The sequence below is a fragment of the Ahaetulla prasina genome, chromosome 1 (assembly GCF_028640845.1).
Source record: "Ahaetulla prasina isolate Xishuangbanna chromosome 1, ASM2864084v1, whole genome shotgun sequence".
Taxonomy (NCBI): domain Eukaryota; kingdom Metazoa; phylum Chordata; class Lepidosauria; order Squamata; family Colubridae; genus Ahaetulla; species Ahaetulla prasina.
Genome location: NC_080539.1, coordinates 190006872 through 190023951, shown reverse-complemented (window position 1 = coordinate 190023951; position 17080 = coordinate 190006872). Strand labels below are relative to the sequence as shown.

The 17080-nt window shown below is 42.9% G+C and overlaps 1 protein-coding gene across 10 annotated transcripts in view; it reads right to left on the bottom strand.

The window, feature by feature from the left end:
• Nucleotides 1-8277, bottom strand: part of LRRFIP1 (LRR binding FLII interacting protein 1) — a 283628-nt gene extending 275351 nt beyond the window's left edge. For 7 of the 10 annotated variants that reach the window (XM_058185686.1, XM_058185728.1, XM_058185695.1 and 4 more), the window contains exon 1: nt 8118-8275. In XM_058185686.1, the coding sequence (XP_058041669.1) occupies nt 8118-8225 (108 nt within the window). In that variant the 5' untranslated portion in view covers nt 8226-8275. Of the gene's footprint in view, nt 1-8117 lie in introns of all 10 variants that reach the window. The other 3 variants (XM_058185786.1, XM_058185795.1, XM_058185749.1) reach the window with 2 other exon arrangements.
• Between the last annotated feature and the right edge of the window lie 8803 nt (nt 8278-17080).

Below are 17080 nucleotides of genomic sequence, written 5' to 3'. Positions count from 1 at the left end.
TGTACATCTTGGGTTTAGGGAGTTTGGAGTCAGGGACGATTTCTATTGCATAGTCAGTGGCGCAGTGAGGGGGATCTCGTCCAAGGCTTTTTTCCTAAAAAGTTCAGCCAAATCTTTGTACTCTATGGGTATGCCCTTGGTTGGGATGGTGTGACCATGGTGTTTCTTGGTGCTCTGCCTCCTCATTTCTTTATGTGGATTCTCGACAAAAGTCAAGTGCATCTAAATTTTATGATGCCTTGCTTCCAATTAATTTTGGGGTTCCATTTTTTCAGCCATGTAAGGCCCAAGACTAACGGCCATTCCATGCTAGGTGCCGCTATAAATGTAAGTATTTCTTCATGGCTCCAGATGCCTATTTGTAGAGGCTGGGTGACAAAAGAAGCTGGCCCGCCCGCTATTGACCCATCTAATTGGCAAAAAGCGGTGGGGTTTTTCTGCTTTCTTACATTAATCCTCAACTTCCCTACTAGGGTTGGGCTGATAAAGCAGTGGTTGCAACCTTTCTGAGATGTATAGGTACAAGGCTGCAGTTGTTCCATTTCATTTCTCTGCAATAATTCTGCCCCCACGGCCACCTCACTAGCGTCTACTTGGATCATGAATTGCTTCTCTGGGTTCAGTGTTTCAAACATGGCTCAGCGGCAAAAAGTCTCTTTAGCTTTTCAAAAGCCGCTTGGCATTCGACAGTCCAATTCAAGGGTTGACTCAATCTCAGCATTACCCCACCCCCACCCCTTTTTAACAGGTTTGTGATAGGCTGTGCTATCTGTGCAAATGTGGGAATGAATTACCTATAAAAGTTGTCTACATTCAAAACACCTGCATAGCGTGATCTTGAGGATAGTAGCAGGGTCACGATTTGCAGACTGAGTCTTGGCATTCCATTCCTGATTGATTGTTGGATAAGTGATTGTATTGTACACTGGTCAAATTGTGGGAATTATTATGGAAAAATAAAAAATTTTTGCAAAAAAAAAAAGATGTACCTAGTAAAAGTACTTTTCTTTATTTTCAAATGAAGTCAAGGTATATTCTTTCCTAGATATAATCAGAGGCAGCCTGACATTAAGTTGAATCTCACAGCATGTCGACCAACCAGGATTTTAACCAAAATACCGAGGGGGTTGACAGAAAACCTTTGATGGGAAGCCAGCCAGCTGCTGAACTGGGGGAGGCAACCGGAGGTATTTCTTCTGTCAGTTTTAACCCTGAGCTGGAGAAATTGCAGCTGGAAGAAGAGAGGAGGCTACCAGACTTCAAAGAACCTCCCTCTGGAGTAACTACAAGGAGAAAGGGGAAACCACGCAGTTTTTCCGAGTGGATAGAGGAGCAGAAAATCAGAGACAGCCTCCAGTTGGAAGAGGCATTGCGTCTTTTTCGTGAAGTGAAAGTAAGGCAAGCTGCTCGCCAAAGGTATGAATCCCCTATTCAGTCCTCCAGGTGGGAGGGAGAAGAGGAGGAAGAAATTACAAAGGGGCCCGCTGGAGGAGTTTCCCAGGGTGTAGAGATTTCGGAAGGCCCAGAGCCAGAAAACCCCTTCCCAGAGGCAGCTGAATTGGATGGAGGGCATATGCCACCTGCTGACCAAGTGAGGCTGCGCAGGGGAAGGAAAAAGCCAAAAATCCCCCCCATATCAGAGAAATTCGATGGAAATGCCAAGGAGCTAGGACTGTTCCTGGCGATAGTGAATAACCACATGATAGACTGGGGGGAAGATTATTGGTCACAGGCAGCACAAGTTAGAGCTGTGACCCAAAACCTAACAGGAAGAGCAGCTGCATGGTTTGTGTCACTATATACCGTATATACACTATATACTGTATATACACTATATACACTATATACAGTGGATATAGAAAGTCTACACACCTGGGGTGAAATGCTCCCGGTTCGGACCGGACTGGCCGATCCGGTAGCGATGGTGGCGGGTGGTTCAGAGAACCGGTAGCAAAAATCCCTGCCCACCCCCATGCCCAATAGAGCTGCGCAATCATCAGAGGTTGTTGTTTTTTAAGCATTTTTTCTTCGGCCGAAGAGATTGTAAAAAAAATGCTTTTAAAAGTTTTTTTTTTAAAGTTGGCCACGCCTACCCAGTCACATTACCCCCCACCAAGCCACACCCACAGAACAAATTTTACATTTCACCACTGCTACAAACCCGTGAAAATGCATTTTTGAGATGTAAAAAAAAAATTAAACCAAGACCACTTAAGAATGATTTCCATCTTTAATATAACATATAAGCTATCCAATTCAATTGAAAAACAAACTAAAAAATTTAGGAGGAAAAAATAAACACTAAAATAAAATGGTGGCATAAAGGCTTTGTGCCAAAATTGACTGATATATAGAACTGTTCATAATTTCGTCCACCTTGACTAACGACCCAATTCCAGCTGAAGAAAAACAGACCCAAAGCATAATGCTGCCACGTTTCACTGTGGATATGGTGTATTTTTGGTGATATTGTTTTTGCACCATACTTTTTGGAATTATGGCTAAAAAGTTCAACCTTAAGACTCAGACAATAACATTTTCCTGCGTGCTTTTGTCAGACTTGATGTAGGTTTTTGCAGAAAACAAGTTTTTATTTATAAGAAAAAGCTTATACCACTCTACCCCACAGCCCAGACATATCAACAATATGGTAGATTGTTGTCATATATAGTAGACAACTAGTACTTGCCAGAAATTTCTTCAACTCTTTAATATTGCTATAAGCCTCTTGGAAGCCATATGAAGACTTGTTATATCCACTGTAGTTAAAAACAAGACAAATCTCCAAGGCAAATCTCCAAGGCAAAATAAGTTCACTCTAGCTGGAGTATCAAACTCAATTTCACTGAGGGTCGGATCAGCATTATGGTTGCCCTCAAAGGCCATGTGGATGTGGTTGGGTGGTCATGTGACTGGATGGGCACGGAAAACTCAACCTCACTCACATTGAGGGGCCAAACAAGGCTGGGAGGGGTGATCCAGGGTAAGTGCCATATCTGGGGGGGGGGCAGTGGAGCATCGGTGCTTGCGTGCAGCTGGGAAAGGCGCCTGGGGGAGGGTCAAATTGTGCTGATGTGCAATGGGAGGCAGCCAAACTTGCCCATTTGGTTTTAGGCTGGAATCTAGTTGCAAAGGCAACTGCAGTGGGGAGATGTCAAAATGGAAAGTCCGCCCCAGAGAGGCGTGGCTAGCATCGTGGGCGAGACGGTCGGAAACCCCAGTGTCTCCGGGGTATGCACCAATATCCCTCCCGACTTGGGGTCCGTCCAATTTTAGGATCGAACCGTAACTGTCTCGAAGGGGCAGCGAAGAATGGGGGAGCCACCAGAGCGAACGAGGAGATTGCACACTCCCCACAGCTCCGGATCTCTTTCCCCTGACCCAGCAGGGAGGAATGCAGCCACCATCAGCTGCACCAAAGCCGCTGCGACTACAAGATTGAGCAGGAGGAAGAAGCACTAAGGAAACAAATTGTTGAAGTCGGGTGAGTCATTATCTCAAAAGAAATTTTACTTTAAACCTGGCATAAGCCTTGGGGAAAAAAATTTAGACTGGTGGCTAAATTGAATAAGAAGTGAAAGTGGAAGGAACCAATTTAAAGAATACACATTCTGGAAGTGAATGAGTTCTGATGGGGCTTGGAACGGAAGTAGAGCCCTAATTAAATAAGGAAAGAAAAAAAATACATTTTTTAATTAAGCAATGGTTCTGAGATCCCTGGAAGTCTTAATGGATTATACAGGAAATAAAAGAAATAAAAGAGTTAAAGAAAATATTGGATTGATTTTAAGCGAATATCTCAAATCCCTCTATCCTAAACTTATGGAAATTTAAAGAAACTATCAGGAGACAAGAACTTGGACAAAGACAAATAAGACAGAAATAAAATGGACACTGTGCTAAATTGAGATTGTAACTTAAAAAGAAGACAATTAAAGATAGAAGAAAAATGAAAGAAAGAAACTGTTTCTCCAGATTTAAAACATCTACAATGTAACTTTATAATATAGTTAAAGAAAAAATCTTGGAAAATTGACCTCCACGTACTAAAACATCTGAGAACAAAGCAACTTTGTCACCAAAATGGCTACTTATTATTCGTGATTTGCAATTGTTTTAAAGAGAGATATCTAGAAGCAGAGGAAGATTGTAAGAGTCGAATAGCTTTCTAATGACTATTCCCATGAGGATTGGTGTTGGTGGGATTACACAACCGTTTTAAAAGAGGACTTTAGATGGCTTGTCTCTTTGGATTATAGAATTAAGTGGAGAACTGTTTATTTAAGCAAGAATCCAGAGGCAGAGGAAGAATGCAAGAATGGAATAGTGGACTATTCCCACGGAGAAGGCTCTGTTGATGTGGTCACACGACATTTTTAAGAAAGGATCTAATGGCTGCTCTTAGATTTATGGTAAGAATTTAATTAGAAAATGTTAATATCTATGTTAAAATACAAGTGACAACTATAATTAAAATAATAATGATGCTTTGGGAAATGGAGGGAAAGATTCTAGAATAAACTGGGACAAGAGGGAAATGAGTGTTATTATGTAGAGGAAGAATTTTTTTTCTTCTTGCTTTTAAGAATAAGCAAGGTAATAAAATTATTTGATAAAAACTTCTAAGAAAACAGTTAAACATAATGGAGGAATAACTGAGGGAAATAATTAGCAATTACCCTTTTAAAAATGTTAAACTTTTGTTTGGTATTAAAACTGATTAGATGGAAAAAATTTAAATATATGTTATTGATTTAGAGGCAGAGGAAGGTGATAAGGGGGAATAGTCTTTGTGAGTTCAGGACTATTCCTATGCAAGAAAGAAATTGTCTATGTGATCGCTGGGCAGTTTTATGAAAGAGTTTTTAGATGGTCTGACCTCTGATAAGTAATTTTTTTTTTTTTTGCATTTATATCCCGCCCTTCTCTGAAGACTCAGGGCGGCTTACACTATGTTAGCAATAATCTTCATCCTATTTGTATATTTATATACAAAGTCAACTTATTGCCCCCAACAATCTGGGTCCTCATTTTACCTACCTTATAAAGGATGGAAGGCTGAGTCAACCTTGGGTCTGGTGGGACTAGAACCTGCAGTAATTGCAAGCAGCTGTGTTAATAACAGACTGTCTTAACAGTCTGAGCCACAAGAGGCCCAAGTAATGTAGTTATAAAGTTCAGATTGGTGGAATTTAAGAAGTTAAATAGAAGATTTATTAATGATGTTTTGGGGAATTAAACATGGGGACTAGACTTCATTTAAATACCTTTCAAAATGGGCTGAATTTGAATTTCTTTTTTTTATTAGATTTGTGCAAATAAATAATTAAATTTAAGGAGGAGAAGAAAATATACTGTATTGGACTATAATGTGGCTGAAATTTAATATGTTTAAAGATGTACCTGACCAATAATTTGTTCACAATGATTTTTTTTATTATGTTTATAAAAAATAAAAAATTGGCAAAAAAAAATGGGAAGCCCCTTTTCACTGCTGCCTGCCTATTGCATGCAGCAGCTTCCCATTTTCACCCACACTCCCCGTTGCAGTCGATGCAGTACTGTTCGACCCTCCATCGCACTCCTCAGCTGCATACAAGCACCGAAGCCCTGCAGTTCATGCAGTACTGTAGTGCAAGATCACACGAGATCAATAGCGCAAGCAGTTTGGGCCTCTGTTGTCTGTGAACTGAGGCTTGTATCAGTTCCAGCCAAAGAGCATTTGCAAGACAATGAGATTTTGAGGCAGTGAAATTGCTTCACTTGAAGCCTCCCATCAGCAAGAAAACACCTTTCACACCAGTCTTGGCACAAAGAGTGCTTACAAGTTGATGAGAGGTTTCAAGCAAGGCGATTTCACTGCCCCAAAGTCTTGACAGCTTGCAAATGCTTTTCATGCCATCCCAATCTTCCTCCCAGCTCAGGAAGGAATGAGGGCAGGGGGAGAGATTGGCAGCACTGCCACTGGCCATGGCTTTCTCAGGTGGGAGCAGAGCGGTCCCAATGAAATGGGGCTGTGAGGCCAGGCCAGCAAGTGGGGAATGGAGGCACTGGTGCGGGCACAGCACTGATCTACAACTTGGTGTGACCATCCAGGCCTGAACGCGGTCAGCCTTAGATCTGACCCATGCAGATGCCCTGGAGCCAGTGAGAGACCACCCCACTGCCTCAGTCCCACCCCCTGGGTGTACACACAGGAGATGGCGAGCATTGGCATCCTGGGTGAAAGGAAGTACTCAGAACATAGTCAGCCTGCAGGGCAAGATGGTCCCCAGGGACGCCAGGCCCCGCATGTGCACATGCCTAGGGGCTAGGTGGGGGCAGGGCAGGGTGGGGATGGCCCCTTGCTGCTCCAGGCTGGTCTCGCAGAACTAAGGCTGACCATATTCTGGCCCAGATGGCCGCTGCCAGGTTGTAGATTAGCGTCCATTAGCCTGGGCTGGGCTGATGCGCTGCAGGTCGGTCCTTTGCTGTTTCAGGGCCGCTCCAAAGGCCAGATCTAACCACATCTTCAGTTTGACACCCATGCTCTAGGAATTAAAATAACATGCTAATGGTATTCCAAACCTTCATGTCCCTATTGAGTCTATACATCTTATGAATACATAAGTCTTTGAGAATTTTTTAAAAATGGGTAAAATGCAAGATATCAAGGGTGCATTTACTTTAATTCCTGCACTAAGCAGAAAGTTGGATTTACTGATACCATGTGACCACTTCCAACTCTATTGTTTTTAGCTATGTTAGAATCAGTGATAAAACTGTGTGTTGACCATAGAATATGAACAAATGCTTTCCTTTTCAGACAAATTATTCAGGTAGTCCTCAACTGAGCCCAAAATTTCTGTTACTAAGTGAGATATTTGTTAAGTGAGTTTTGCCCCATTTTAGCTTTCTTGCCACAGTTAAATGAATCATTGCAGTTGTTAAATTAGTAACTCAGTTGTTCAGTGAATCTGGTTTCCCCATTGACTTTGCTTGTCAGAAGGTGATCACATGACCCCAGGACACTGCGTCATAAAAGTGAGTCAGTTGTCAAGCATCCAAATGTAAACTACGTAACCATGGGAATGCTGCAACGGTCATGTGAAAAATGGTCATAAGTCCCTTTTTTCAGTGCTGTTTTAACTTCGAACAGTCACTAAACAAACTGTTATAAGTCGAGGACTACCTGTATAACAAATATAGGCTCTATACATATTTATGCTGCTTTATTCAGAATATATAAATTATATATTACCAATTATTTTATGGTATTATACCTGTTATCCTTTCATGTTAAATGAATTAGTTCAAATCCACAATTTCACCCTAATTTCTTAATTTCATAAATGTAAATGTAACACTATAACACAGAAAATTAGTATGCATATAAAAGTTATGAAATTTAAAGAGTAACAAGTTTATCAGCCACTTTGGTGGTAGTGGTGAATGTGCCGGCCTAAAGACAAGGATATGGTGGTTTCTAGTCCACTCTCTAATCAGCGCAACTCACAGGGTTTTTGTTGTGGAGAAAATGGGAATAGGAAAGAATTATTATATATGTTTAACACCTTGAGTTTCTGATAAAATAATAAAAGTAGGATTTAAAAAATCAAATAATCTAACATATCAGCATGTACTGTATACAAAATATAAAAATATATTACAAATGGAAAAAAATCTTGAACTGCAAAAAGTATATACAAGGACAACTCACAATGGAAGAAACCAAATGTAACTCGGATATATGGGTATAAAAATACATTCTCTCATTCGCACCAATTTGGTCATGTTAACATTACTTCCCGTTAATTTCCAGTTAAACACGCGTACAAGTCTCTGCTGATAAAACTAACAGAAGGCGAAGTGGCTGCCTGCCCCGTCCACTCCCTACCCCATGCCGCCCGGAAGCCCAGAGAGACGACGCAAAAATCTACGAGAAGGGGCGTGACGGGAGAAGCGGCGACCGGACCCCCTGGATAGGGACAACACCGTCCAGTTCCCCCTGCCACAGGCGCCCTCGGCGGAGGGAAGGCCCTCCAGCAAACTAAGGAGAGGCGGCCAAGGCGGAGAAGTTCTCAAGACCGAGAGAGGAAGGGAAACGACGAAACCGCCCAGCCCTGGTGTTGCCATACCTCGCGAGCGATCATGTTGAGGGCCTCATCCTCGACCGCGGGCCTCTCCCGGTTGGGGATCCGCTTACGCCCCGCAGTTCCTTGTGGCGTTGTCCCAGCGTTCTCCATCGCAGCTGATTTAGTCCTCGGGCGTAAGGAATCGGATACGCCGCGCAAGCGCGCAAATGGTGTAAGCGGCAGGGGGCGTGGCACAGCCGATGAACCTCTGCAAAAGGCGGTGCAAACTAAAACGAAAGCTTCGCTTTCTAGGCAGGGAAAGGAGTACTGATGTGAAAGAATCCTAGTTTAGCAGTGTCATCCTTTTAGGGGTGTTTTTTAACCCTTTCTAAATTAAGACCAAGCGCATCCTAAGAGTTTCGCACCCATAATTTGGACTCAGGTTAGGTATCTATGGAGATTCTCAGTCATCCAGATCATAGTTGTCCCAAAGATGCTTTCCAAAAGGCAAACCAGTCTTTGTTTTTTCCTTGAAGATGTTTCACTTCTCGTCCAAGAAGCATCTTCAATTCTGACTGAATGGTGGGGAATGGTTTACATTCTTTGCAGTTATATGGTCGTTAGCACTGAAGGTCTGTGGTTAGTACTCTTAGAGAGGTTGAGGCCAGGAACTCTACAAATACTCACAACTCAAAGGAGAATGGGAGCTACCCTTGTTTCGGGGCCAGCTATTTCAAGTAATGGAGCTCTGATCTGCCCCCCACTCCATCGCACCTTTCTGAAGTGGGGAGGGACCTTCATCTGTAATTTTCTTCATCCTTCAACTGAGTGGAGAATCTGTACAGGATGGAATAGAATTTTATTGGCCAAGTGTGATTGGACACACAAGGAATTTGTCTTGGTGCATATGCTCTCAGTGTACATAGAAGAAAAGATACCTTCATCAAGGTTCAACATTTACAACACTTAATGATAGTCATAGGGTACAAATTTAACACTTAATGATACAACACTTAAAAATAATCATAGGGTACGAATAAGCAATCAGGAAACAATCAATATCAATATAAATCATAAGGATTACCGGCAACAAAGTTACAGTCATACAGTCATAATTGGAAGGAGATGGGTGATGGGAAGATTAATAGTAGTGCAGATTTAGTAAATAGTTTGACAGTGTTGAAGGAATTATTTGTTTAGCAGAGTGATGGCGTTCGGGAAAAAACTGTTCTTGTGTCTACTGTTCTGATGTGCAGTGCTCTATAGCGTCGTTTTGAGGATAGGAGTTGAAACAGTTTATGTCCAGGATGTGAGGGATCTGTAAATATTTTCACGGCCCTCTTCCTGATTCGTGCAGTATACAGGTCCTCAGTGGAAGGCAGGTTGGTAGCAATTCCTTTTTCTGCAGTTCTAATTATCCTCTGAAGTCTGTATCTTTCTTGTTGGGTTGCAGAACCAAACCAGACAGTTATAGAGGTGCAAATGACAGACTCAATAATTCCTCTGTAGAACTGGATCAGCAGCTCCTTGGGCAGTTTGAGCTTTCTGAGTTGGCGCAAAAAGAATATTCTTTGTTGTGCTTTTTTGATGATGTTTTTGATGTTAGCTGTCCATTTTAGATCTTGCGATATGGTAGAACCTAGAAATTTGAAGGTTTCTACTGTTGATACTGTGTTGTCTAGTATTGTGAGAGATGGAAGTATGGAAGGGTTTCTCCTAAAGTCTACCACAATTTCTACTGTTTTGAGTGTGTTCAGTTCCAGATTGTTTCAGTTGCACCATGAGGCTAGTTGTTCAACCTCCCATCTGTATGCGGATTCATCATTGTCTCAAATGAGACTGATGGCTGTTGTGTCATCTGCGAACTTCAGTAGTTTAAGAGATGGATCGTTGGAGATGCAGTCATTGGTATACAGAGAGAAGAGAAGGGGGGAGTGCACACAGCCTTGGGGGGCCACTGTGCTAATTGTACAGGTATCTGATGATCCTGCTTAGCTTCACCTGCTGCTTCCTGTTTGTTAGGAAGCTTGTGGTCCACTTACAAGTCTGTTCAGGTACCTGTAGCTGCTCTAGCTTAGTTAGAAGAGTGTCTGGAATCATGGTATTGAATGCTGAACTAAAGTCTACAAAGAGGACCGTTGCATAGGTCTTTGGAGATTCAAGATGTTGTAGGATGTAGTGCAGAGCCATATTAACAGCATCATCTGTTGATCTATTTGCTCGGTATGCAAATTGCAAGGGGTCTAACAGCGGATCTGTGATGGTTTTCAAGTAGGAAAGCACTAGCCTTTCAAAGGTTTTCATGACTACAGATGTTAAAGTAACTGGTCTGTAGTCATTCAGTTCCTTGATGGTGGGCTTTTTCGGCGGTGGAGCTTTTGAAGCAAGAAGGAACAAAGCACATCTCTAGTGATTTATTGAAGATATGGGTGAAGATGGGGGCCAATGGGTCAGCACAGACTTTTAAGCAAGAAGGAGTTATTTTGTCTGGGCCTGGAGCTTTTCCTGGCTTTTGTCTGTGAAATAGGTCCTGCACTTCCTTTTCTGTGATCACTAGGGGTTATGAACCCAATGGGATGGGATTAGTTGTAGGAGGCTTGGCTGTTGTTGGTGTGTCTGAGATGGGGGTTGTGGAGATAGGTGGCTGTAGTTTCTTTTCAAACCTGCAGTAAAACTCATTCAGGTCATCTGCCAGTTACTGATTTTCTTCAGCCTGGGAAGGAGGTTTGCCATAACCGGTGATATTTTTAAGAGTTTTCCACATGTTTTCTGGTTCATTTGCTGAAAACTGATTCTTTAGCTTTTCAGAGGAGCTTCTTTTTGCTGCTCTGATCTCCCTTGTTAGTGCATTTCTGGCCTGATTGTACAGCATTTTATCACCTTTTCTGTAGGCTTCCTCTTTGGAATGTCATAGCTGCTTAAGTTTAGGTGTGAATCAAGGTTTGTTGTTACTGTATATTCGCAAGTTCCTTGTAGGTACACATAGGTCTTCACAGAAGCTGACATATGATGTTACAGTATCTGTGAGTTCATCCAGGTCTGCAGAGGTATCTTCAAAAATATTCCAATCAGTGCAGTCAAAGCATACCTGTAGCTTTAATTTTGCCTCCTCCGTCCAGGTCTTCACTGATTTAATTGTTGGTTTTTTGGTTTTAAGTCTTTCCCTTTAAGCAGGTACAAGGTGAATCATGCAATGATCAGAGTGTCCTACAGCTGCTCGTGGTAAAGACCGATAAGCATCTTTTAGTGTTGTGTAGCAATGGTCTAAAGTATTCTTGCCTCTAGTGGGACAATTGACATGCTGAAAGTATTTCGGTAGCTCTTTCCTTAAGTTTGCCTTGTTTAGATCTCCCAAAATAATGGCCAGTGAATCGGGGTATTTGCCTTCATCCTCCACGATTGGTCAGCTAGAGTTCATAATGCCTTGTTTACACAGGCTTTTGGTGGGACATAAACAGCAATTAGAAGAAATGAGGAAAATTCACGAGGCAAATAGTATGGTTTGCAGTTGATAATTAAAGTCTCTACATTTTCGTCACAGAATTTGTAAATTACAGTTCAATCCTGACACCAGCTGCTATTAATATATAGGCATAAGCCTCCTCCCTTTTTACCAGATGTTTCTGTAATTCTGTCTAATTGTTCAATCTGAAACCCTGGAATATGCAGGCTGCTATCTTCAATTGATCATTTAACCAGGTTTCAGAGAAGCACAGGACTGCTGAATTGTGAAAATCAGAATTGTATTTGTTTAAGAAGAGTATTTCATCCATCTTATTAGCAAGTGAACGTACATTGGTTAGGAAACTTGAAGACAGAGGAGTTTTATTTCTTCTATTCCTTAATCTGTTTAAAATCCCAGCCCATTTACCTCTCCTTTGCCGCTTCCATCGTTTGGATTTTTGGTAATCCATGGCTCCAGGGGAATTGCCTCTTCCTGTGTTAGAATCTCCTCCGTGTTTGTAAAGACGGGGGGGGGCGAGATCACAGAAAGCTGCACCTTAAAGAAATGTTGCTTAATTTTTAGCAGATGGTCTCATGAGTAGGAAATCCGTAGTGAATCGCAGAGAACAATTAGAAATAAAAAAACCGTTAGAGAGCATTTCACCAAAGCAGCCTTCATCAGCGCCATCTCGGGGTGTATAGGTGTTATAAGATTCCCTGTTCAGCAGGCCTTATGAAACTTTAGAAATTTTCTTCCCCATTTTTGAGCAATTTACCTAGCAATAGCACTTAGACTTATATATTGCTTCATAGTGCTTCACAGCCCTCTCTAAGCGGTTTACAGAATCAGCATATTACCTACAACAAACTGGATCCTCATTTTACCGACCTTGGAAGGATGGAAGGCTGAGTCAACCTTGAGCAGGTGAGAATTGAACTGCTGGCAGTCAACAGAATTAGCCTGAAATACTGCATTCTAACCACTGCGCCACCACAACTGTTCAGAACCTAACCAAAACATTTCCTGCCTTTGGCAAATTATAGTGGTACGTTGGTACTCAACTGCTTTGAAACTCATTAAATTTAGTACTCAAAGCATTTTGACATGAAAATTTTGTCCTGGTACTCATCATTTGTTTGATACTCAATGCACAAGCTAGAATTTGTCGGTGTCAACTGCCTTATAATTCACTATATTTTTCCTTATGGGAAAAATGTGGTTCTCATTGATTTTGCTACTCAGTTCTGCTACTCAGAACTAATTAACATTGAGTATTGAGGTACCCTATATATTAGTTACAACTACCTACCCATGAAACTTAAAAAATAACAAGTATCCTCATTTCTGCTAACAGTCACATATGTAAGTAAGAACCAGGAAAAAGCTATTTTTTGTGGGAGGTCTTTAGTGCTCTTTCAGCTTGGTTATTCTTTTTTTCAGATGTTTCATTACCCAAATTAGTAATATCACCAGTACTATTTTTTTGTTGGACATAATCATCAAACACACTCTTAAACACACCTCTAGAAAAGTGATAACTTTTCGTATGTTTTAAGAATAACAGCATTGGAAGTGATCATGAAGGTCTATTCAAATCCCTGGCCCAATCAGGAGACCAAATAAAATTAGTCCTCAACTTACAACAAGAATTGAGCCCAAAATTTCCATTGTTAAGTGAGACATTTGTTAAATGAGTGTTGCCCGATTTTATGACCTTCCTTGCCACAGTTGTTACATGAATCAGTGCAGTTGTTAATTTAGTAACCCAATTGTTAATGTGGCTTCCCCATTGACTTTGCTTGTCAGAAGGTAGCAAAATGTGGTCACATGACTTCAGGACACTGCAACTGTTGTAGGTATGAATCAGTTGCCAAACATCTGAATTTGGATCAGGTGACCATGAGGATGCTGCAATGGTCATGAGTGTGAAAATTGATCAAAAGTCACTTTTTTCAAAACTTCGAATTGACACTAAACAACATTACTGTTGTAAGTCAACAAGTATCTGTACCCGTGATGGCGAACCTATGGCACATGTGATGGAAGTGAAATGCAAAGCCATTTCTCTGGGCATGCAGACCTGTCGCCAGTTCTGGTGCACTAGCCAGCTGGTTTTCATGTGCATGAGTGCAGTGGAAACCGAAAGAGCAGCTGCCCATTGCACATTCATGCTCCAGGAAGATAATCTTCCTGTTTCCAGAGTGCACATCCACACCGGCCAGCTGGTCTGGTTTCTGGTGCACGTGCATGCATGAAGACGAGCAACAGGCACAGGTGCCAAAAGACATGGAGAGGGGATCCCGGCGGTCGTTTCCTAAGGGAGCAGAACAAGGTAAGCTGGGGCTTCTCTCCTTCATTGCCCGCGTGGGCTTCTTGTGCGGTTCCAGGCAGTCCGGAGCACCAGTGGACCAGAAGCCAGTGAGGGTTTGGTGGTAGTGATGGGCTGCCTGCACAGATGACCCCATGGCCTGGGCTCCTCTCCACTGGGAGCTTTCACTCCCCAGCCAGTGGCAGCGCTCTCGGCCCTGCCACGTCAGCAGCTCCAGCCAGGGAAGCTCTGATCACGTGGCCTTGCCTGGGCTCCTCCCCCTAGGAGCCGCCACTCCCCAGCTGATGGCAGTGCTTTCAGCCCCATCACCTTGGCAGTGCCATGCACTGGCCAGGGAAGCTGTGAACTTGCACCCTTGCCTGGGCTCCTCACTGCTGGGAGCCGCCGTTCTCCGGAAGGTGGCAGAGCTCTCGGCCCTGCCACCTCGGAAGGGCCGTGCGCCAGCCAGCAAAGCTCCAAACGTGGCCTTGCCTGGGCTCCTCCCTGCTGGAAGCCTCAGGGGGAAAGGCAAGAGCAATTGGCCAGCTCAGGCCAATCTCCCCCTACAGTAGCTGGAGAGCTCGGCTCGGCCAGCGGTGCAGCAGCAGGGCTCAGGTGGGGGTGCTCCGCTGCCTGTGGTTGGGCCCATCCCCCGACAACCCCCCCCCCATGCCTGCTGCTATGCCACCAGCCGAGCCAACGCTGGGGAAGGAGCAGTGGGCGGGGCAGCCGGCCACCCAGCTAGCAAATGCTGCTCCATGCGCCTGAGCTAGCTGGTCGCTCTTGCCCTTCCACCTGCAGCTGCTGTTGCTGCTGCTCTTTTGGGGCAGTGGGGCTGCGCAGGAGGAACGCCAGAGATAGTGCAGCGATGCACACAGCCCAGGGGACCCGCACGGCTGGTGGAGCGAGCCAAGAGGTGTGTCTATGGCCCGCTTAGATGGTGGCCACAGAGTGATCTGTGTAGGCAGCCTACCACCACCCCGCCTTCACTGGCTGCTGGTCCGCCAAAGCCCTGCCAGCCATACCTGCTCAGCCTCTGGCTCCCAGCAGGGAGGAGCCCAGGCGAGACTGTGTGTTCGGAGTCTCCCCGGCTAGCATATGGTACTGCCAAGGTGGCAGGGCCAAGAGTGCTGCCACTGGCCAGGGAACGGTTGCCTCGCCAGGGAATAGGCCAGTACCTGGTTGTCCTCTGGTAACAGCGGTAAGAGGTGCGCCGGCCCTCTTGGAAAAAGTGGGAGGCGCATGCATGGGAGCGCATGCATACGCAGTGTGAGGTTGCACATGTGCACGGTGGGGTGCGCATGCACAGGGCAGGGTGCGCATGCGCAGGGCGGGGCACATGCGCATGAGGAATGTCAGGTCGTGTGCGCATGCACAAATGGGGGCATGCATTACATCATGGGTGCCAGCATGCATGAGTGCGATAGCGTTCACGCACTCGGACCTTTGCCATGCAATGCCAAAAAGGTTCGCCATCACTGATCTATACTATTCTGGACAAATAGCTATTCAATTTCCTCTTATAAGCCTCCAGTGGTTGGAGCACCAACAACTTCTGGAGGCAAGCTGTTCCACTGATTAATTTTTTTCAATGACAGGAAATTCCTTTTTAATTCTGAGTTGGTTCTCTTTTTGATAAGCTTCCATCCATTATTTCTGCTCTCAGACACTCAGGAGAATAGGTCAGCCACCTCTTCTCTGTGACAGCCACCCCAAATATTGGAAAATTGTTATCATGTCACCCTCTAGTCCTTTTCTTTGTTAGACTAAACATACTCAGTTCCTGCAACTGTTCATCATATGCTTTAACCTCTGTCCCCTAATCATCTTTGTTGTTCTTCTCTGTACTCTTTCTAAACGAGTCTCAACATCTTAGTGACCAAAACTGGATGCAGTATTCAAAGCGTTTTACCAGTGCAGTATAAAGTAGTATTATCACTTCATGCGATCTTTATTCTCTGTTTGTTAAAAGAATAACAGAATCTTTGAAAGATATAGTTCAGTTGTTTAGAGATCATGTTTGCCAATTCCTGTAGTAACTTGGGGTGTTATCCATCTGGTCCTGGTGATTTGAACTCATAGAACTCATATTTGGTGCACTGTATTGCTTTTTTTTTTGCAGCTGCAGCATATTGCTAGATCATACATAATTGGCTGTCCACTAGGACACCTAGATTCCTCTCACAGTTACTGCTATTGAACCACCTATTCTATATCTGTGCATTTGTTTTTTCTTGCCTAAGTATAAAACCTTACTTTTTTCACCAGTGAATTGCATTTTGTTGGATAGGGACCAGTGTTCAAGTCTCTCAAATCCTTCTGAATCTTGAGCCTATCTTGTAAGATGTTGGCTATTCTCCCAGCTTAGTGTTGCCTGCAAATGTGATGAGTTCCCCTTTTTTTATTATATTTTATTGATTTTTAAACAAAAAAAAACCCCCAAAACATAAATACAAAAAAAAATTGTGCAAGACTGTGACCATTTACAAGACATATCACTACGAAATTCTTATACTCCATACATTTTACTTCATCTAATTCTACTATGTCTGATTCTGTTATATTTTTCTGTTTTCAATCCATTTGTACCATTTCTCCCATGATACATAATACTCCAAGTCTGTCATTCCTTTCAATTCCAATGTCAGTTTGTCCATTTCAGAGCAGTCAAAGATTTTTTTAATTATTAAGTCATTGGAGGGCGTCTTTGCATTCTTCCAACATTGTGCAAATGCCAATCTTGCCACAGTTGTTATATGGAGAATGATATGTCTTGTCTTTTTATCATAAGTCTTTTTCATTATCCCCAGAAGGGACAGTTCTGGTGTATATTCCAGTTGAACACTGGTTATTTCCTGTAACCAATTTTTTATTCTTTTCCAATATTTTTTTGATTCTGAACATAGCCACCATGAGTGATAGAAGGTACCCTGCTTCTGTCCGTATTTCCAACAATTTGGGGTTAAATTTAGATATACTTTTGCCAATCTTCAGGGAGCCTGATACCAGTGGTAGAACATTTTGTATTGGTTCTCTTTATATTTTGCCGATCTTGTTATTTTTGTTCCAAATTGTTTCCCAATCCTATAATTCAATATTTTTGCCCAAGCTATCATCACTCCCTTCACTATTTCTTCTGCTTTATCAAATTCCAAAAAATACTTATACAATTTAGTTATTAATTTTTCATCCAAACCAATCAGTAATTTGTCTAGGTGTTGTTGAACTAGTTCAATTCCATATTCCTCTTTCTCCTTTAAATACCATGATTTT